Here is a 23,206-nt window from a genome sequence, read left to right on the forward strand (position 1 = left end):
TGATTATGAAATCAGCAAGGATGTAAAGGCCTTCAACCTTTACTAACACGTCCTCTACTATTCCATAAGCTTGTCTTAATGACTTGTCTGCCAATTGTAATGAGTACAAGGCAGGTTGTACCTCAATGATCCCCAGCTTCTCCATTACAGAGAGTGGCATAAGATTTATCCCTGACCCTAGATCACATAGAGCTTTTTCAAAGGTCATGGTGCCTATGGTACAAGGTATTAAGAACTTGCCAGGATCTTGTCTCTTTTGTGGTAAAATTTGCTGAATCCAGGTATCCAGTTCACTAATGAGCAAGGGAGGTTCACTTTCCCAAGTCTCATTACCAAACAACTTGGCATTCAGCTTCATGATAGCTCCTAAATATTGAGCAACTTGCTCTCCAGTCACATCTTCATCCTCTTCAGAGGAAGAATAGTCTTCAGAGCTCATGAATAGCAGAAGAAGATTTAATGGAATCTCTATGGTCTCTATATGAGCCTCAGATTCCTTTGGATCCTTAATAGGAAACTCCTTCTTGCTTGAGGGCCGTCCCAGGAGGTCTTCCTCACTAGGATTTTCGTCCTCCTCCTCCCTTGTGCATTCGGCCATGTTGATTACATCAATGGCCTTGCACTCTGCTTTTGGATTCTCTTCTGTATTGCTTGGGAGAATACTGGGAGGAGTTTCAATGACTTTCTTACTCAGTTGGCCCACTTGTGCCTCCAGATTTCTGATGGAGGATCTTGTTTCACTCATGAAACTGAAAGTGGCCTTTGACAGATCAGAGACTAGATTGGCTAAATTAGAAGTATTTTGTTCAGAATTCTCTGTCTATTGCTGAGAAGATGATGGAAAAGGCTTGCTATTGCTCAGCCTATTGCGTCCACCATTATTAAAGCCTTGTTAAGGCTTTTGTTGATCCTTCCATGAGAAATTTAGATGATTCCTCCAAGATGAATTATAGGTGTTTCCATAAGGTTCACCCATGTAATTAACCTCTGCCATTGCAGGGTTCTCAGGATCATAAGCTTCTTCAGAAGCTGCCTCTTTAGTACTGTTGGATGCATTTTGCCATCCATTCAGATTTTGAGAGATCATGTTGACCTGTTGAGTCAACACTTTGTTCTGAGCCAATATGGCATTCAGAGCATCAATTTCAAGAACTCCTTTCTTCTGAGGTATCCCATTATTCACGGAATTCCTCTCAGAAGTGTACATGAATTGGTTGTTTGCAACCATGTCAATGAGTTCTTGAGCCTCTTCAGGCGTTTTCTTTAGGTGAATAGATCTACCTGCAGAATGGTCCAATGACATTTTCGAAAATTCAGATAGACCATAATAGAATATATCTAATATGGTCCATTCTGAAAACATGTCAGATGGGCACCTTTTGGTCAGCTGCTTGTATCTTTCCCAAGCTTCATAGAGGGATTCACCATCTTTTTGTTTGAAGGTCTGAACATCCACTCTAAGCTTGCTCAGCTTTTGAGGAGGAAAGAATTTATCCAAGAAAGCTGTGACCAGCTTATCCCAAGAGTCCAGGCTATCCTTAGGTTGTGAATCCAACCATATTCTAGCTCTATCTCTTACAGCAAAAGGGAAAAGCATGAGTCTGTAGACTTCAGGATCAACTCCATTCGTCTTAACAGTCTCACAGATCTGCAAGAATTCAGTTAAAAACTGATAAGGATCTTCAGATGGAAGTCCATAAAACTTGCAGTTTTGTTGCATTAAGGCAACTAGCTGAGGTTTCAGCTCAAAGTTGTTGGCTCCAATGGCAGGAATGGAGATGCTTCTTCCATCAAATTTGGACGTTGGCTTTGTGAAGTCACCAAGCATTCTCCTTGCATTATTATTATTTTCGGCTGCCATCTCCTTCTCTTGTTCGAAAATTTCTGAAAGGTTGTTTCTGGATTGTTGTAATTTAGTTTCTCTTAGTTTCCTTTTCAGAGTCCTTTCAGGTTCAGGATCAATTTCAACAAGAGTGCCTTTTTCCCTGTTCCTGCTCATATGAAAGAGAAGAAAACAAGAAAAGAAAGAGGAATCCTCTATGTCACAGTATAGAGATTCCTTTATGTTAGTAGAAAAAGAGAGGGGAGAAGAATGAAGAAGAATGAATAGTCTGTATAAAGAGTAAGGATAGGGGAGGTGAAGAGAAGTGTTAGTAAATAAATAATTAAATAGAATAATAAAAGAGAGGGGAATTTCGAAAATAATTTTGAAAAAGGGGTTAGTAATTTTTGAAAATTAAAGATAAGATAAGATTAAAATTAAAATTTAGAACAAAAAGAATTTTTGAAAAAGAGGTGAGATATTTTCGAAAATTAGAGAGGAAAAAGTAGTTAGGTGGTTTTGAAAAAGATAAGAAACAAACAAAAAGTCAAATAGTTAGTTGAAAAAGATATTAAAATCAAATTTGAAAAAGATAAGAAGATAAGAAGTTAGATAAGATATTTTAAAATCAAATTTTGGAAAAGATAAAATTTTGAAAAAGATAAGGTATAAAAGATAAGATAAAATATGTTTGAAAAAGATTTAATTTTTAAATTAAAATTAATTACTAACAAGAAACTAAAAGATAAGATTCTAGAACTTAAAGATTGAACCTTTCTCAACAAGAAAGTAACAAACTTCAAATTTTTGAATCAATCACATTAATTGTTAGCTAATTTTCGAAAATATGATATAAAGATAAGAAAAAGATTTTGAAAATATTTTGAAAAAGAATTTTGAAATTATCGAGAAATAGAAAAAAAATGAAAAAGATATAATTTTTGAAAAATATTTTGAAAGGATAAGATTTTTAAAATTGAAATTTTGACTTGACTTGTAAGAAACAACTAATTTTAAAAATTTTTGACCAAGTCAACCCAAAATTTCGAAAATTTGGAGGAAAATAAGGAAAAGATATTTTTTTTGACTTTTGAATATTTTAATTATGAGAGAGAAAAACACAATTATGACCCAAAACATAAAAATTTTGGATCAAAACACTTAATGCATGCAAGAACACTATGAATGTCAAGATGAACACCAAGAACACCTTGAAGATCATGATGAACATCAAGAACATAATTTTGAAAAATTTTTGATGCAAAGAAAACATGCAAGACACCAAAATTAGAAATCTTTAATGCATGGACTCTAACAAACGAAAAATGCATATGAAAAACAACAAACAACACAAAACAAGAAAACATCAAGATCAAACAAGAGGACTTATCAAGAACAACTTGAAGATCATGAAGAACACTATGAATGCATGGAATTTTCGAAAAATGCAAGAAAAATTTTTAAAGCATGCAATTGACACCAACCTTAAAAGTTGACTCAAGACTCAAACAAGAAACACAATACAATTTTTTATTTTTATGATTTTATTAATTTTTTTGAATTTTTATTAATTTTTCGAAAATATTTTTAGAAAAAAAAACGAAAAAGAAAAGAAAAATTTTGAAAAAGATTTTTGAAAAGAAAATTACCTAATCTGAGCAACAAGATGAACCGTCAGTTGTCCAAACTCGAACAATCCCCAGCAACGGCGCCAAAAACTTGGTGAACGAAATTGTGATCCTCTTTGTATTTGCAGGAGATTTAAAAATTGGCTCTATTGGAATTTATGATCACAACTTCATTCAACTTAACCAGCAAGTGTACTGGGTCATCCAAGTAATACCTTACGTGAGTAAGGGTCGATCCCACAGAGATTGTTCGTATGAAGCAAGCTATGGTCACCTTGTAAATCTCAGTTAGGCAGATTAAATGGTTATGGGTTTCGAAAATTAATAATAAATAGAAAATAAAAAGAGTTAGAAATACTTATGTAAATCAATAGTGGGAATTTCAGATAGGCGTGTGGAGATACTAGAATCCTTTCGAATCTCTACTTTCTTACTACTTTCATCCAATCCTTCTTACTCCTTTCCATGGCAAGCTGTATGTAGGGCATCACCATCATCAATGGCTACTTTTAATCCTCTCGGGAAAATAGTCCTATGCGCTGTCACTGCACAGCTAATCGTCTGGAGGCATCACCCTTGTTGATAGCTATATCCCATCCTCTCAGTGAAAATGGTCCAAATGCTCTGTCACAGTACGGCTAATCATCTGTCGGTTCTCAATCAGGTTGGAGTAGAATCCCTTGATTCTTTTGCGTTTGTCATCACGCCCAGCCTTCAGGAGTTTGAAGCTCGTCACAGTCATTCAATCCCGGGATCCTACTCGGAATACCACAGGCAAGGTTAGAATTTCCGGATCCCCATGAATGTCGCCATCTATCTAGCTTATACCACGAAGATTCTGTTGGGGAATCTAAGAGATATGCGGTGTGCAGAAACTCCACCGTTGAAAATACATAAGTGAAAGGTTCAGGCATGGCCGAATGGCCAGCCCCCTGAATGATCAAAAGACTAAACAGTCAAAAGATTAAACTGTCAAAAGATCAGACGTCTAATACAATAGTAACTTATCCTATTTATACTAGACTAGCTACTAGGGTTTACATGAGTAAGTAATTGATGCATAAATCCACTTCCGGGGCCCACTTGGTGTATGCTTTGGCTGAGCTTGATCTATCCATGAGCTGAGGCTTTTATTGGAGTTGAACGCCAAGTTATAACGTGTTTTGGGCGTTCAACTCCGGATCATGACGTGTTTCTGGCGTTTAACTCCAGACAGCAGCATGTACTTGGCGTTCAACGCCAAGTTACGTCATCAATTTCCGAATAAAGTATGGACTATTATATATTTCCGGAAAGCTCTGGATGTCTACTTTCCAACGCCGTTGAGAGCGCGCCACTTGGAGTTCGGTAGCTCCAGAAAATCTATTTTGAATGCAGGGAGGTCAGATTCCAACAACATCAGCAGTCCTTTTGTCAGCCGTTTTCAGAGTTTTGCTCAGGTCCCTCAATTTCAGCCAGAAATTACCTGAAATCACAGAAAAACACATAAACTCATAGTAAAGTCCAGAAATGTGAATTTAACATAAAAACTAATGAAAACATCCCTAAAAGTAGCTTGAACTTACTAAAAACTACCTAAAAACAATGCCAAAAAGCGTATAAATTATCCACTCATCACTTTTCATGCTTCTTCTCCATGTTTACAGAAGAAAATCCTTGAGTCTTAAACACAAGGTAGTCCTCATTTAATTGAAGGACTAACTCTCCTCTATCCACATCAATCACAGCCCTTGCTGTGGCTAGGAAGGGTCTTCCAAGGATGATGGATTCATTCTCATCCTTCCTAGTGTCTAGGATTATGAAGTCAGTTGGGATGTAAAGGTCTTCAACCTTAACTAAGACATCCTCTACAAGTCCATAAGCATGTTTCATTGATTTGTCTGCCGTCTCTAGTGAGATTCTTGCATCTTGTACCTCAAAGATCCCTAGTTTCTCCATTTCAGAGAGTGGCATGAGGTTGATACCTGACCCTAGGTCACACAAAGCCTTTTCAAAGTTCATGCTCCCTATGGTGCAAGGTATTAAGAACTTTCCGGGATCTGGTTTCTTTTGAGGCAATGTCTACTGAATCCATGTATTCAGTTCATTGATGAGCAATGGAGGTTCATCCTCCCAAGTCTCATTACCAAATAAATTGGCATTCAGCTTCATGATTGCTCATAGATATTGAGCAAATTGCTCTTTAACAGTGTATTCATCCTCTTCAGAGGAAGGATACTCATCAGAGCTCATGAATGGTAATAGGAAGTTTAGTGGAATCTCTATGGTCTCTATATGAGCCTCAAATTCCTTTGGTTCCTCATTAGGGACTTCCTTAGTAGTCAGTGGACGTCCATTAAGGTCTTCCTCACTGGAAATCACTGCCTCTTCCTCCTCTATAGGTTCGGCCATTTTGGTTATATTAATGGCCTTGCACTCTCTCTTTGGATTCTCTTCTGTATTGCTTGGGAGAGTACTAGCAAGAGTTTCAGTAACTCTTTTACTCAGCTGACCGACTTGTGCCTCCAAATTTCTAATGGAGGACATTGTTTCATTCATGAAACTGAGAGTGGTTTTAGATAGATCAGAGACTATGTTTGCTAAGCCAGAGAGGCTCTGCTCAGAATTCTCTGCCTGTTGCTAAAAAGATGATGGAAAAGGCTTACTATTGCCAAACCTATTTCTCCCACCATTATTATTATTGAAGCCTTGTTGAGGCTTCTGTTGATCTTTCCATGAGAAATTTGGATGATTTCTCCATGAAGGATTATAGGTGTTTCCATAGGATTCTCCCATGTAATTCACCTCTTCCATTGCAGGATTCTCAGGGTCATAAGTTTCTCCTTCAGAGGAGGCTTCTTTAGTAATGCCGGATGCAACTTGCAATCCAGTCAGATTCTGAGAAATCATATTGACTTGCTGAGTCAATATTTTGTTCTGAGCCAATATGGCATTCAGAGTATCAATCTCAAGAACTCCTTTCTTTTGAGTCGTCCCATTGTTCACATGATTTCTTTCAAAAGTGTACATGAACTGGTTATTTGCAACCATCTCAATGAGTTCCTAGGCTTCTGCAGGTGTTTTCAGATGAAGTGATCCACCAGCAGAATGGTCCAATGGCATCTTGGACATTTCAGACAGACCATCATAGAATATACATATGATGCTCCATTCTGAAAACATGTCAGAAGGACACCTTTTGGTTAATTGCTTGTATCTTTCCCAAGCCTCATAGAGAGATTCACCTTCCTTCTGTTTGAAGGTTTAGACGTCCACTCTAAGCTTGCTCAGCTTTTGAAGTGGAAAGAATTTGGTCAAGAAAGCGTTGACTAACTTGTCGCAAGAGTTCAGGCTTTCTCTAGGTTGTGAGTCCAACCATGTTCTAGCTCTGTCTTTTAGAGCAAAGGGGAAAAGCATAAGTCTGTAGACCTCGGGATCAACCCCATTGGTCTTAACAGTATCACAGATCTGCAAAAATTTAGCTAAGAACTGATGAGGATCTTCTGATGGAGGTCCATGAAACTTGCAATTCTTCTACATTAGAGAAACTAATTGAGGCTTAAGCTCAAAGTTGTTTGCTCCAATAGCAGAAATTGAGATGCTTCTTCCATAGAAGTTGGAAGTTGGTGCAGCATAGTCACCAAGCATCTTGCTTGCATCTCTGGCATTGTTGTTGGGTTTGACTGTCATGTCTGCTTCTTTTTCGAAATTCTCTATAAGGTCCTCTCCGGAGTGTTCTGCTTTAGCTTCTCTTAGCTTCTTCTTCAGAGTCCTTTCACGTTCAGGATCAGCTTCAACAAGAATGTTTTTATCCCTGTTTTTGCTCATATGAAAAAGAAGCGAACAAAAAGGAGTAATAGAATCCTTTATGTCATAGTATAGAGATTTCTTGAGGTGTCAGATGAAAAGGAAGAATAGAGGAATGAGGTAGAGAGAAGATAAGAAGAATTCGAACACAGAGAGAGAGAGGGTTTGAATTATAAGTAGAAGAGAAGTGTTAGCAAATAAATAGAAAGAGGTGAGAGAGAGAGAGTATTCAAAAATTAAAATTAAGACAATTAGTTAATTAAAAAGATTTTTGAAAAAGTGATTAGTGATTTTCAAAAATTGAAAGTGGGAAAGTGTTTAGGTGGTTTTGAAAAAGATAAGAATTAGTAATTAGTTGAAAAAAGATTTGAAAATAATTTTGAAAAAATAAGAAGTTAGAAAAAGATTTTGAAATTAAAACTTTAAAAAGATATGATTGAAAAAGATTTGATTGGAAAAGATATGATCAGAAAAGATATGATTGAAAAAGAAATTGAAAAGATTTGATTTTTTAAAATTGATAACTTGACTAACAAGAAACTAAAAGATATGATTCTAGGATTTAAAGATTGATCCTTTCTTAACAGGAAAGTAACAAACTTGCAATTTTTTGAATCAAAACATTAATTGTTAGCAAGGATTTTTGAAAATGTGGTATGAAAGAGATAAGATTTTAAAATTATGAATTAAAACATGAAAATTTGAAAAAAAAATTGAATTGGAAATGAAATTACATCCCTTGTGTCATCCTGGCGTTAAACGCCCAGAATGATATCCATTCTGGCGTTTAACACCAATTTTGGCTGCTTCTTTGGGCGTTTAACACCCATCCAGGTACCATGGCTGGCGTTAAACACCAAAAATCCTTCTTTACTGGGCATTTTTCTGAATGCCTAGAATGCTGCCCTTTCTAGCGTTAAACGCCCAGAATGCTGCCCATTCTGGCATTTAACGCCCAGAATGATAGCTTTACTGGTGTTAAATGCCCAGAATGATAACCATTCTGGCGTTTAACACCCAAAGTGCCTTTTTACTGGCGTTTTAATGCCAGTGAGCTCTTTTTCTCCGTGATTCTTCTGCTTTGTGTTCTGAATCTTCATTTCTCTGTGTTATTTACTTGAAAGATATATATTTTTTATTTTTTTTTTGAAATCTTTTTATGAGGAGAGAAAAAAAACAACAAAATGAATCAAAATATAAGAATTTAAGATCAAACCAATAATGCATGCAAGAACACTTTGAATGTCAAGATGAACATCAAGAACACTTTGAAGATCATGATGAACATCAAGAACATATTTTTGAAAATTTTTGAGAAAAGAAAGATATGCGAGACACCAAACTTAGAAATTTTGAATGTTTAGACACTATGCAGTCGAAAATGCATATGAAAAACAACATAAAACACAAAACAAAAAAATCATGAGATTGAACAAAGGAAATCATCAAGAACAACTTGAAGATCACAGAAGAACACAATGCATATTTTTTTTTTGAAAACTTAAGAAAATTAAAAACATGCAATTGACACCAAACTTAAAATTTGACACTAGACTCAAACAGAAAACACAAAATATTTTTGGTTTTAATGATTTTATTAAATTTTTTTTGTATTTTTCGAAAATAAAAACAAAAAACTTAAACATAAAATAAAATTACCCAATCTAAGCAACAAGATGAACCGTCAGTTATCCAAACTCGAACAATCCCCGGCAACGGCGCCAAAAACTTGGTGCACGAAATTGTGATCACACTTTTAACAACTCCGCACAACTTACCAGCAAGTGCACTAGGTCGTCCAAGTAATACCTTACGTGAGTAAGGGTCGATCCCACGGAGATTGATGGCTTGAAGCAAGCTATGGTCATCTTGTAAATCTCAGTCAGGCAGATTCAAATGGTTATGAGGATTTGATAATTAAAAGATAAAAAAATGGAAAATAACATAGAGATACTTTTGTAGCTCCAGAAAATCCACTTCGAGTGCAGGAAGGTCAGAATCCAACAGCATCTGCAGTCCTTTCTCAGCCTCTGAATCAGATTTTTGCTTAGGTCCCTCAATTTCTGCTAGAAATTACCTAAAATCATAGAAAAACACATAAACTCATAGTAAAGTCTAGAAATATGATTTTTGCATAAAAACTAATAAAAATATATTAAAAAGTAACTAAAACACACTAAAAACTACCTAAAAACAATGCAAAAAAGCATATAAATTATCCGCACATCAATGATCCTGAAGTGAATGAGGATTTTAGTATTTATAGATCTTAAGTAATTACTATTTAGATACTATTTGCCGACATTTATTGTTTTGCCGACATTTATTGTTTTGCCGACATTTACTATTTGCTTTTTCTATTTTGTCGACATTTACTCTTTGTTTTTTTTTACATAGATCATTTTCTTTTTTATTGAACATTGACATTATTTTCTTATATGGTTCTTATTGCTTTTCTGTTACATTTCAAAAGGCTCTTGAGAGTCTTGAAAGTAATGAGCCGGACTAGATTGGACTTCTTCGTCGTCTCCAAGAGGCACGGCCTAGATTGCTTGTAATGAATTCTGGATATCTTCTTCTAATGTTGTTGCTGCTAGGGCTGCCATAATTTTTTGTTTTTGTGCTAAGAATAAAGATTCTTTTTTATATTCGTTAAAATTACTGCATGTAGCTGATATGGCAGGGTAATTTTGTGAAGCTGTTAAGTATTGATCAATGGCTGTTTTTCATAATAAATTCAAATCATATTTGTTCCACCATTTGATTTTTATTACTCTTACTAAATATTGTATACTGAGATATTCTTCAACTGCTACTGAGTCATATTCCCATGTTAATATCTAGCTAATTTTCATGGTTGCTATGGATGATATAAATTTGTATCCAGGTAGGAATAATGATTTATTTTTAAAATACTCATAAGCCAAACTAGCTTCTTTTGGGAAGAACTCTTTTAGTGGTCCAAAGGTCTGAAATCATGATTTGAACCATTTTAAAAATTGTAATGATATTCTTTTTCTGAATTAGATGAATCAAGAGTGAGGGCTTGGTGCTAGGTGTAACATATGACTCCACACTTCTTGATAATCATAGTAAGTATAATTATGGGGTTCAAACTTCAATGAAAAACTCTTAGATTGATATGGGAGTAATTTCCACTCTTGTAAGGATAATATCTTCATGATTTTTATCTTCGAATAAATGGGATGTTTAGTATTGGGATCCTTATACTGTATTAATTCAATAGATCCAGTGTCTACTAATATGAATTCATAAAAATTTTGGATTTTTTGTAGGCTGGTAGGAATGTAATAAAAAGTGTTCGGAAAATTAATTTTTATATAGGATTTTTCTATCTTTTTTGAACCAGTCCTTTTCAATGGTTAATATTCTAATGGGATTAGGTTTTTCATAATACGGAACTATTCTTTTAATGGTTGGATTTTGTACAGATCTCATGGTTGTAATAAGGTAAACTTGTTGCTTGTAGTAATTTCAGAACTTTTATATGGTAATGATGATGAAGATGCTTTTACAACCTATGACATAGTCATAGGCCTTAATGATAATGCTTTTGCTGGTAAAGGAGTAATTGGTAATTGTTTTTCTTATTTTTGGTCAAAAGGCTAACCATAATCTTCATTGAAAATTGTTTTTTGATTTATTTTTCCCTTGCGAAAATTTTCGAGTAAGAATTTCAGGGAGTGAATTTAGTTCGCCCTTTATATGTTCAATAGTAAAATCAAAACATGATAGAATAGCCTGCCACCTTGCAATTATATGTCATAAGTTGTAAAAGCATATTCATCATCATTACCATATAAAAGTTCTGAAATTATTACAAGCAACAAGTTTACCTTATTACAACCATGAGATCTGTACAAAATCCAACCATTGAAAGAACAATTTTCATATTATGAAAACCTAATCCCATTAGAATATTAACCAATGGAAAGGACTGGTTCAAAAAAGATAGAAAAACCTATACAAAATCATTTTCTCAAACACTTTTCATTACATTCCTACCAACCTACAAAAAATCAAAAATTTTATGAATTCATATTAGTAGACACCGGATTTATCGAATTAACACATTATAAGGATCCTAATACTAAATAGTCCATTTATTCGAAGATATAAATCATGAAGATATTATCCTTAAAAGAGTGAAAATTACTCCTATATCAATCTAAGAGTTTCTCATTGAAGTTTGAACCCCAAAATTATACTTACTATGATTATCAAGAATCGTGGAATCATATGTTATACCTAGCACGAAGTCCTCACTCTTGGTTCATCTAGTTCAGAAAAAAGAATATCATTACAATTTTTAAAATGATTCCAATCATGATTTCAGATCTTTGGACCACTAAAGAACTTCTTCCCAAAAGAAGCCAGTTTGACTTATGAATGTTTTAAAAATAAATCATCATTCCTATTTGAATACAAATTCATATCATTCATAGCAGCCATGGAAATTAGCTGGATCTTAACATGGGAATATGACTCAGTAGCATTTGAAGAATATCCCAGCATACAATATTTAGTAAGAGTAATAAAAATCAAATAGTGGAACAAATATGATTTGAATTTATTAAGAAAAACAACCATTGATCAGTGGTTAACAGCTTCACAAAAACACCCTGTCATATCAGCTACGAGCAATAATGTTAACAAATATAAGAAAGAATCTCTATTCTTAGAACAGAAACAACAAATTATGGCAACCCTAACAGCAGCAACATTAGAAAAAAATATCCAGAACTCATTACAAGCAATCTAGTCCGGCTCATTATTTTAAAGACTCTCAAGACCCTTTTGAAATGTAATAGAAAAGTAATAAGAACCATATATGAAAATAATGTAAAAGTCCAGTAAAAAAAATGATCTTTGTAAAAAAAAATGCAAATAATAAATGTCGTCAAAACAGCAAAAGCAAACAGTAAATGTCGGCAAACAGTACTGTCGGCAAATAGTAACCAAATAGTAATCACTTGAGATTTATAAATACTAAAAGCCTTATTCACTTAAGGATCATAAAAAACTTGAAAGCTCTAAAACACTCTTTATTCTTATAGTCTCTTACCTCAAAGATTTTCTGAAATATTTGTAATCATCTTTAAGATTGTATCAACTTTACAACAAATAATAGTACAAGTTCATCTCTATAAGCTTACTATCTTATTCCTTTTTTTCTTGTAATCATTATTCTTTATTATTTTAGTTATTATTTATATGCTTATAATATGAAAGAATTTCAAAAGAAACTTGTTTCTTTAAAGCTTATTAGAAGAAAAATGAAAATAAGAATGATGGCAATAGGAATGAAAATAAGAAGACTAACAATTGAATCTTTAGAATTAATAGTATTAATAGAAAGTTAAAGAAAAAATAATCAAAATTAGAAAATTGATAAGTAATACTAAAATCATTAAATCTTAAGAAGTGTTAAAGAAAGTATTAAAAATAAAAGAATCTATAAAACTAGACAAATAATTCATAGAGTAAAAATGATGCATTTACAAAAAATATTACAACTGGTATCAATTTTTCAAGTTAAAATAATTCAACCTTTACAAGAATTTTTACAAGTTATATATATATGGATTAGCTCTTGTTAACTATTGAATGATGATTAATGACTAGGATAAAAAGTCTTTATTCTCAATCCTTGCCAAGAATGTCTCTTTTTATTAGCATATGTTATCTTTAGTTGTTACCTTTATTTTTTTGCCATTTATTTTTTTGCGTCTTTTATCAACCTAACCCCCTTTTGACCTCATAACCAATAATTGAGTATTCGATTGTGATAAATTTCGTTTTAAGTTACAAATCATTATTTATGATCCCCGCAGATACTGATGCGGGTTTCATTTGATGGATGAAAATGAAATTGAAGTTATAACTAGCGGATGCTCTAACAGTTACGGACAATCCACACGCAGATTTAAATTTTGTGTGGTGAGTGTGTGTTGCACTGAAGAAGAAGAGGAAAGCAGAAAAGAAAACAATGGCTTCAGCTTGGCTTCATCTCCGTCCTCCTCTCTCTAAATTGTCTCAGCAGAGAGCACACCAAATTACTTCCCTGACCTCACTCAAATTCACCACTTCCACCAAAACCAACTTCATCACGAAACCTCTCTCAGTGCGCTTCGCCTTAACCCAGTCTGACTCCTCCAATTCCAAATCCATCGAACCTGATCCCTCCGCGCTTCTCCAACATATTGCCGTAAGCCCTTCATTTTCTCAATTTCTTTATTTCTCGCTTTAAACTCTTTCTTTCTGTTTTATATGAGTTTAGGTGCCTTAATTTCCCTCGCGTTTCCGTTGCAGGACAGTTTTGATCTTCCTTCTGATTACTTCGCTCAGCTTCCCCGGGATCTTCGTTTGGATGTGAGTGCCCTCGACATCATTCCTTCTCTCTGCACTCTACACGCTGCTTTTTTATTTATTTATTTATTTTTGACATTTTATTGATTAAATAACAGCAAATTAAATAAATAAATGTTCCTTTCGAGTTGTATTTGTGATTTGTGCAGCTGAACGACGCCGCATTCGATCTATCAAAGGGACCATCTTGGACGAGGTTGGTACTTAAATACTATTCACTGTTTATCCTTTTCAAGAGCAAAGCAAAGCATACAAGTAGAATTCATTGATCAAACATAAGGGTAGAATTTTAAACAACCCCCCCCCCCCCCCCCCCCCCCCCCCGGGGAGTCTTAAAATAGAGAAGATAACATTCAGAAGGAAGCTCAAACTACGTTCTCATTATAACAGTTTACAATTACTTATGCCTGTAATTGATACTACTTTCTCGTATTGCCAAGCTCAACGCTACTAACCACCAAAAAGACAAAAGTTCAACTCTACTAACTGTAAATTAAAAAGGTTAAACTTTACTAATATAGGATAATTAGACCTATTATACCTGTTACAAGTTATGTTGAAGCATTTGAGTTTTACAAAAAATCACATGTATCCCCGTTAATCAATTTTTGATTGCTTCTTATTCTATTGTGTTTGGTACTTTGGTGTATTTACCAATTCAGAATAGAATGGATAGTCTTTGATTCTCGATCCCACTTCTGATAATGGCGTATTTATTTAATGGGGAATAATGTACTTACTCAGTGTGGGCAAGAGTTGGGGGAAATACTGCTAAACATCACCCGGGCATGGGAACGTGGCGACACGTCAGCTTCCTGCTCTTTATTGACCAAGCTTCCTTCTATGGAGGAGAATTTGACAGGCAGTGCCAAATCAGGTAAGCCCATAGATGAATAACAAAAGATATCAATGTGGTTTTTGATAGGATGATCGTCCAAACAACCTCCTCACTACGAAATAAAGGAGGGCATGGCTTGAAGTTGAAGGTCTCTTTGTTCTCTTTGTTGCTTAGCACTTGGCAAGCGGTTGGTATCTGCTGGAAGAAGGTTCCAGTCAATGGGTCAGTATGGCCAAGGTGAGCCACAAAAGGTATTAACACTTCAAAATTGTGCTGATGGGTCAGGCTTCAATAATCTTTATCCTTAAGTGAATAAAAAAAAATGGTTGACATTTTTGGGTGAATAAGTGACTGATATTTAATCAGAATGAAGCATTCTGGGTTTTGCTCTTTTCTCAGTTCTTTTAGTGTTAATGATGTTCTCGTTTGAAACATGTATTTGTATCAAATTTAGGATATTAGGCTAATATTAGGACCGAAAGAGAAAGGCCTGGAAAGTAGGTACCATAAAGTGTTTCTCTGTAATCAGTTCCTTGTTTGATTTTAGCAATGTTTGGTTTTTGTTATGTTTCTCTGAAATCACTCTTGCAAATATCTTTGATTATAAGCTGTTTTGTTCACAAAATAAGCTAATGCAACCATACAAAGCATTGAAGTGTATTGATAGATGAGGATTAGCACTTACTACCATACAAGTCACGGTGCAAAGATGTATCAAAATATGATACTGACAGATAAAAGCCAATGAATGAGCAGTATTAGTTTTTGTCTGATGACACACTATATGGCAATGTTTAACCATCATAGATTGCAAAAGCAATGATCACAGCTGGGAAAGCTCTATCAGCTATTTCAACTTCTGCAAGAATAGATGAACAACCGAAAGAAGCAGCCAGGATGCTGAAGGTCAGAAATTTATTACTTCCAGTTTCTGAATAAGAAACTATTACTGTTAAACTGCAAAATCAGTAATTCCTTTGGCAACTGCAGTTCGGAGAATTGCAGCTTGAAATAACACCAGACAACGCTAATATCGGTGCGGTAATTGGAGTTGTTTTTGGGTATGTTTTGCACATTAAACTTTTTTATCTTTCATTATAAGAAATAAGGCTGACATCAGGAGAACCCAGTTCTTGTATAATTTGTTTCAACTTTTAACACAGGATCCTTTCATTTGAAATAGCTAATGGAATTGAAAACATTCCAGAGAGTTCCTTGCAGTACGCAAATGACAATGCACTGCTGCTCGCTAAGGTGCTTTAAAATAACTTCTCACTCAAAGTATAGGTTCACATGGTTTTGTTAATTGTTAAACTCTATTCTAATTTCTGATGCCGAAAATTTGCAAATATTTGCTGTATTTCATATAGTCTTTAAGGGGAGCCTTGCTTGCTCTATTCTACTGTTCCACGGTCCTGTCTGCATTCACAACAGTTGGGCTTGTTCTACTTGGGATACAACTAAGATCAAAGAAAGATTGAGCTTCTCAGTTTTGCTTCTAGTTGTATGTGGTGGTGGGGTAATAGAGATGCACTATTAGGTTCTTTCGTAGAATACAATCATTGTAAAGTTACAAACTCATCATATAGTTGCGAAAACCACACTATAGCTATATGTATTCTGTTTAATGTAAAATTTAATACATATTATATGGTCTAGTTTGGATTTTTAATAGTATTTATTATTTTTTATATTTTATAAAATATTTTTTTAATAGAAAAAACAAGTTTTGTTTGGATAGCAAATATAAGTACTTTTTCTAATCAGTCCTACTATATATACAAGCTTTTTAACAAACAAGTTCAAACAAGTTAACCTTAACCCAACAAAACTCACATAAAGCGTATGTGAAATCACGTTATTCTGCTTCGTGTTTCTTCTTCTTACTTGTGTCCCGCATTCCTCCTCCAACGTTTGTGTCCCGCATTTTTCCTCCTCCTCCGCCTACTCTTTTTTCTTTGCGATCCTTCTTCTTCTTTGCGTGTTTCATCCTCTTTGTCGTTTTTTTTATTGCTGCTGTTGTTGCTGCATTTTTTTTCCTCCTCTTCTTTCTATTGATTTTGCAACATTATGTATTTTTTTATTCTTTGTTTGATTTTTTTCTCTAAAAAAGAATTATGGATAAATGAAATAAGAAGCTGAAGAAAAAGAAGCAACAGAAGATGAGGAGGAGGAAGAGGAAAAGTTTTAAATTATGCAGAACTTATCAAAATAAAAATATACTGAAATTTCTTAACAATAACACAAATTTCTTAATTTTTACACCAAAATTTTGCTACAAGCGCACAAATATTTTCATTAATGAATTTTTTTCTTCATTTTTTTATAGAAAATGACAAATCGATCCCTAACTTTTTGGTCTGCGGACATTTAAATTCTTGAGAACTTAAAAATATATCTAAGTCCCTGACCTCTTCAAAATTTGGACGTATTGAACCCTGAGTATAATTTGTCCAATTTTAAAAACTCTCTCACGTGTGCATCGGTATCAATCAGGTCAATATAACAGGAGTCACGTTTAATTTTTTCGTTGAGTCTGACAGACCCAAATGAATATGAGGGATCAATATGTCCAGATTTTGAAAAAGTCAGGGATTTAAATGTATTTTCAAATCTTTGAGAACTTAAATGTCTGTAGATCAAAAGGTCAAGGACCTATTCATCCTTTTCTTTTTTTATTTCTTTATTTCTTTTAGTTGAATGAATGTAGGAATTTTTTATTTAAATTAAATAAATATAATATTTACCGATTTAAATAAGCGTGCAAGTATTTACCGAAATACGTTTCTAGTTGCATCTCAGATACAGTGAGAAAAACCCAAAAATGAACATATTTCGAATGCACTGACCCCATTCTGAGATATGACTGGCATGCCCCGTATCACAGAACGGGGTTAGTGCATCCGAGATATGTTCATTTTTTGGTTTTCCCCACTGTATCTGAGATGTGACTAGAAGCGTATTTTGGTAAATACTTGCACGTTTATTTAAATCGGTAAATATTATATTTATTTAATTTAAGTAAAAAATTATGAATGTAGATTCATCCTCTTCCAAGTAATTTTACAATTTTATGTGTTTCTTCTTCTTTTTTGTTTGATTTTTTTGTTTTTATTTTTGTTAAGAGAGTAAAACAATATGAGTTCAAAAAGACATGCATAAAATATTACCAGAAGCACTAGAACAAATTCTATAGTCGTCACAAGAAATCGATGAACAAAATTCCTGATAAATGGACAAAACAGTTGCAAATCACTCAAATATATACAAAATAATATCAGAAGTACAATAACAATATTTTGTTGTCTAGTTACAAGATAAAGAGGATGACAGCAACGAGTGCACCTCAATTTACATGAAATACACCAAAAGACATACTTAGTACACCGAAACACAAACCAAAATATACAGCTATTATTTTTTTATTACATCATACAATATGAATTAAAAAAGTCATGAAACTCAATGAAACATGAATAAAATGATACCAGAAGCACTAGAACGAAATTCTATGATTTGTTACAAGAAATTGATGAACAAAATTCTTGATAAATAGACAAAAAACAATTGTAAATCACTCAAATATATGTACAAATAACATAAGAACACAATAAAAAATATTATGTTGTCTAGTTACAGCATAAAAAGGACAACAGCACTAAGTACACCTCAATTCACACGAGATACATCGAAAGACAAACAAAATACACCGAAATACAAACCAAAATACACAGCTATTATTTTTTTTATTACATTATACAATGCGAGTTTAAAAAGACATGCAACTCAATGAAACATGAATAAAATAATACCAGAAGCACTAAAACAAAATTCTATAGTTTGTTACAACAAATTGATGAACAAAATTCTTGATAAATGGATAAAAACAGTTGTAAATCACTCAAATATGTACAAAATGACATCAGAAGCACAATAACAATATTCTGTTGTCTAGTTATAGCATAAAGAGGACAACAACAACAAATACACCTTAATTCACAAGAAATATACCAAAAGACAAACAAAATACACCAAAACTCAAACCAAAATACACCACTATTATTTTTTATTATATCATACAATGTGTGTTCAAAAAGACATGCAACTTATTTCTTTCTTTCTTTTAGTTGAATGAATGTAGATTCATCCTATTCCAAGTAATTTTTCAGTATTATGTGTTTCTTTTTCTTCTTTGTTAGATTTCTTTTTATTCTAGTTAAGAGAGTAAAACAAGAAGAAACTTAAGAAGTTAAAACAAGAAGAAAAATATGAATATGAAAAAAAGAAGATGATGATGATGATGAAAAAGAAGAAGCAGTAGCAAAAGATGCGGAGGAAGAAGAGGAAGACTTTTGAATTATAGAAAATTTATCAGAATATAAATACACCAAAATTTCTTAACAATAACACAAAATATCTTAGTTTTTACACCAAATTTTTGCTACAAATACACAAATATTTTTTTAATGCTGTATTTTTTTATTCTTCTTTTTTTATTTCTTTTTTTTTTTGGTTGAATGAATGTTGATTTATCCCCTTTCTAATAATTTTACAGTATTATGTATTTCTTTTTTTTTTCATTTGATTTTTTTCTATTCTTAGTAAAAGAGTAAAATAAGCAGAAAAAGATGAACAAGAAAAGAAGATGATAATGATGAATACAGAAGCTTCTCAATTTTGACACCAAAATTTTTAATTGTTACACAAGATTTTAAGAGGATTATCATTAAGTAATTTCGGTGCATTGAGAATTATCATTAAGTAATTTTGGTGTATTCTAAATTTAATTTCGGTGCATTCTGAATCTAAATAAGGTACAATTTTAGTCTAAGCTTATTTTCGGAATACACCTCAATTAATTCTGAAATTAGAATAAAAATACATTGAAATTTTTAACAATGACACATAAAATTCTTAGTTTTTACACCAAAATTTTGCTACAAATGTGCAAAAATATTTTTTTAATGTTGTATTTTTTTCTTTTTTTTCTTTTTTCTTTTTTTTTTAGTTGAATGAATGTAGGTTCATCCTTTTCTAAGTAATTTTACAGCATTATGTGTTTCTTCTTATTCTTTGTTTGATTTTTGTTTTTGTTTTTATTATTGCTAAGAGAGTAAAATAAGAAGGTAAAACAAGAAGGAAAAGATGAATAAGAAAAAAAATGATGATAATAATGAAAAGGAAGAAACAGTAAAAGATGAGGAGGAGAAAAAGAAAGTCTTTTTAATTATGCAAAACTTATCAGAATAAAAATACCCGAAATGTCATAGCAATAACACATAAATTTCTTAGTTTTTACCGAAAATTTAGCTACAAACCGCAATTAACTCAGAAATGCCCCAAAATTATTTAATGATTGCAATACACAAACTCAGTTTGAAAACAACACACAAAATAATTGAATTATCAATAAAAATACATCCTAATATATTTCGGATCAGGAAAAGTCATCGATATGTCAAAATTTCTATGATAACGATAACAATAACAATGATAAAAATAACAACAATACGTATAAAAAGAAGACGATGATGACTATAACAATGATGATCATGATGATGAAAAAGATGGAGGAGAAGGAGGAAAAAGAAGGAGGAAAAGAAATCCCAATGAGAAAAGAAGGAGAAAAAAGTGGAAGAGGAGGTAGTGGTAACGATAACGAAAGTGTAGCAGGGGCGCGAAGTAAAATATGCGCGCGAGTATAAATGACTTTGTTGAACTTGTCTGGTTAAATGACTTGTATGTAGAGATTAATTCTTTTTTAATAGATAATTGATTAAAATCTTCTTTGAATTTTGGTTTTTTAAAAAGCAACATATTGATTGTTTAAAATTAAAGTTTTTTTGCTTTTTTTTCGTAAAGTACTTTCTAAAACATTGTGTACAAATGTATATATAATCCTGTAAAAGTATTTTTTTTAAGCGTTTCTTTCTTTAAATAAGCTAATCCAAACAAATACTAAGCTAACATCTTTTGGTTGAATTCCTTTCATCTTTGCAGCTAAATTCTTTAATGTGAAAACTTTATGATATGTGCACAATCTGCATATGTATGAATACTTATTTTTATTGTTTATTCACGGGAAGAAATCAAATTGCATGTTACAATTAATTTGTCAAATTCTATAAATGGAGATTATTAAATTTCAATGATTTTATTGTTTAGGAGTCCGATGACCTATAACTCTCTTTTAGACATTTAGGAGCCAGGTTGTATGTTAGGGTTTACGGTGGAGTTGCATTTATGGTTGCTGTAATAATGATGTATTGTTGTCTTGTTGACCTCAAACGCTATTGCCACACGTGGTGGATTTGGTTAATTAATTAACTTCTTGTTGTTTGCTAATGATTTTTTAGTAAAAGACAAATAGGTCTCCGACCTTTTAAGACGAGGACATTTTCGTCCCTCAAGATTGGAAAATACATTTCGATCCCTTATGTTTTAAAACGGCTAACAATTGTACCCCTGTGTCTATTTTGGGCCAAAAAGGGCAACGGAACCAGCTGACATGGAGAAGTAGAGAATGATGTGTCCGTTACACTTATTGAAGTGGACTGGGACAAATTATTAGTGGACAAATTCGTCTCTTAATGACCAAAACGACGCCATAAGCATGAGTGAGCCCTATTTCATCAAAATACAAGGTAGAAGTCATGGCCACTGCTGGTGCGATCGTCCAAGAAAGACCATTAAACTTTTTGTGATGGTTTCCATTGCCGTTTTCACTCTTTGACTTTTGCAATTTTCTTGTTTTTCTATTTCATGTAAGACCATTAAACTTTCTGTGATGGTTTCCATTGCCGTTGTCGTGGAATTATGCGGGTTCACTTCAGTCTAGATAGCATGATATATACATGCTTATAATTCTTGATCATTTCTGACTGCTTGCCTCAGCAGGGTCAACCACCTCAGCTTCTACGATTTCAGGGACATGGGGCTGGGTTCTTGCGGGATAAGATTGACCAGAATATGCAGACCATTTACCGGTTAGAGCCATACCCATCATCTCATATATCTTCCTTCCAAGCTGCGATGGATTATCAGGCTGCGCGCATACAAGCACATCAAGAAATAATGTCACACGTAAAGTTAAAATAGCCAATATATGCAGCACCTTGATCACATTAACTCCTCCATTAAGGAGAGGAGCTCTATTGAATAATAATGAATTGATGTTATCTTTCTCTTCTTTTTGATTCAAGCTTTGTTGTTCTAAGAGAGCATTTTATTCTTCATCACAAGGATTCAAATCTATTGGGAAATAGTTTGAATCTCACTTGAATTCTATGAGAACTTGGAAAAGGGATCATGGGAATTGATCTTGAAACTCTCCTCTCATCATTCTTTTGATTATGGATTTAGAATTTGATAAGTGATGAGCGGATATTTTATACGCTTTTGGACATTAATTTCATAGTGTTTTGGTTATGTTTTGTTAAGTTTTATTAATTTTTTGTAGGTTTTTGAGCAAAAATCCCTTTTTGGATGATACTTTGAGTTTTTGTATTTTTCTTCTATTTTTAGGTGATTTTGGGTGATTTTGGCAAGTTTTGGAAAAGCCTGATTCAGAGACAGAGAAAGGAATGCAGATGTTGTCAGATTCTGACCTCCGTGCATTCAAACGAGCATTTCTGGAGCTACAGAGAAACAATTGATGCTCTCTCAACGGCATTGGAAAGATAACTTCCAGAGCTTTCCAGCAATATATAATAGTTCATACTTATCTTTGGAGATGATGGCCTAAAACAGGCGTTGAACACCCACCAGACCCCCTGCCCGGTGTTTCAACGCCCCAAAGGGAGCAAGATGGAGTTTGGATGCCCAAAAGGGAGCAAGCTTGGCGTCCAATGCCCCAAGAGGAGTCCCAGCACGTGGAGTGACCCCAACCTCATCCCAAACACTCCCCAAGTGGGCGCAAGAAGTGGATTTTCGCACTAAGAGTCTAGTTTATCTTATTTCTGTAATCTCTAGTTATTAGATTAGTATTTAAAGGAGAAGATCACCCATGTTTAGGATCTTCGACCTCAACTTCTTTCACCCTATTTTTGAATTACATTACTATTTTCTGTAAGGTTTAAGCAACTAAACCTCCTAAGTTAGGGTTAGGAGCTATGCTAATTCTCATGGATTAATAATATTACTGTTTCTATTTCAATATGTCCGATTCTATTCTCTCATGCATTCTCGTTATTCAATCTCAATGAATTGGGGGTGAACCGTGACATTCATCCTTGTTCTACATGGGTTCCATGCAAGTCCTGACCCGGATAACATTGAACTAAAGCTAGAGAATGCATTGCGGATTCCAAGAGCGTACCTGGGCAACTTTGGAGAAGACACAATTGAATGAGGACAATCTCGTGTTCAAGTTCATAAATCTCACCCTACATCAGTTAGAGAAGGCAAAATTGACAAGCACTTAGTGCTTCCACCACTTCTCATAGTATAGAGCCTAAAGAGCCCCCAGACACCAACTCTAACTTTGGTGTGCAGCAACCATCATCAAGCTCTGAGAAGGACGGCTGTAAGAAGAAAGTGCCTAAGCGTTGGAGGGGCAAGAAGATCCCCACTGAAGATCTCTCACCTGGAATGAGAGTGGTCTTCACTGACAGTCCAGTCATTCAACACACTATGAACAGGATCCTGTCTCTAGAACATGTGGAGTGATGAATGAATTTTGTGTGGTAAAGAATTTCACAAATGAAATCTCGTTGAAAGTATAGTTTCTAAACCAACAAAGAA

At 33.7% G+C, this 23,206-nt stretch overlaps 1 protein-coding gene and 2 non-coding genes across 3 annotated transcripts; all 3 read left to right on the forward strand.

Annotated features, from left to right (window-relative positions):
- Nucleotides 1-1,361: 1,361 nt before the first annotated feature.
- Nucleotides 1,362-1,465, forward strand: LOC130953248 (small nucleolar RNA R71). Its single transcript, XR_009075420.1, has one exon. It is a non-coding gene; the product is annotated as a small nucleolar RNA R71 (small nucleolar RNA).
- A 5,145-nt stretch (nucleotides 1,466-6,610) lies between these two features.
- Nucleotides 6,611-6,714, forward strand: LOC130953516 (small nucleolar RNA R71). The gene has a single exon (XR_009075686.1). It is a non-coding gene; the product is annotated as a small nucleolar RNA R71 (small nucleolar RNA).
- A 6,297-nt stretch (nucleotides 6,715-13,011) lies between these two features.
- On the forward strand, nucleotides 13,012-16,136 carry LOC130950529 (uncharacterized). Its single transcript, XM_057879050.1, has 9 exons — nucleotides 13,012-13,465; nucleotides 13,570-13,629; nucleotides 13,776-13,810; nucleotides 14,358-14,503; nucleotides 14,639-14,715; nucleotides 15,272-15,370; nucleotides 15,455-15,525; nucleotides 15,628-15,718; nucleotides 15,835-16,136. The coding sequence occupies exons 1-9, from the start codon at nucleotides 13,247-13,249 to the stop codon at nucleotides 15,943-15,945; spliced, it is 909 nt and encodes a 302-aa protein (XP_057735033.1). The 5' UTR covers nucleotides 13,012-13,246; the 3' UTR covers nucleotides 15,946-16,136.
- Nucleotides 16,137-23,206: the final 7,070 nt, after the last annotated feature.

Source organism: Arachis stenosperma, chromosome 9, assembly GCF_014773155.1.
Source record: "Arachis stenosperma cultivar V10309 chromosome 9, arast.V10309.gnm1.PFL2, whole genome shotgun sequence".
Lineage (NCBI taxonomy): Eukaryota > Viridiplantae > Streptophyta > Magnoliopsida > Fabales > Fabaceae > Arachis > Arachis stenosperma.

Excerpts from the sequence above, each read along its gene's own strand:
- LOC130950529 (XM_057879050.1), top strand. The coding sequence starts at position 13,247 with ATGGCTTCAGCTTGGCTTCATCTCCGTCCTCCTCTCTCTAAATTGTCT. Across the intron at positions 13,630-13,775 it reads CCCGGGATCTTCGTTTGGAT|CTGAACGACGCCGCATTCGA; the intron begins GTGAGTGCCCTC and ends TGATTTGTGCAG. Across the intron at positions 13,811-14,357 it reads TTCGATCTATCAAAGGGACC|TGTACTTACTCAGTGTGGGC; the intron begins ATCTTGGACGAG and ends AATGGGGAATAA.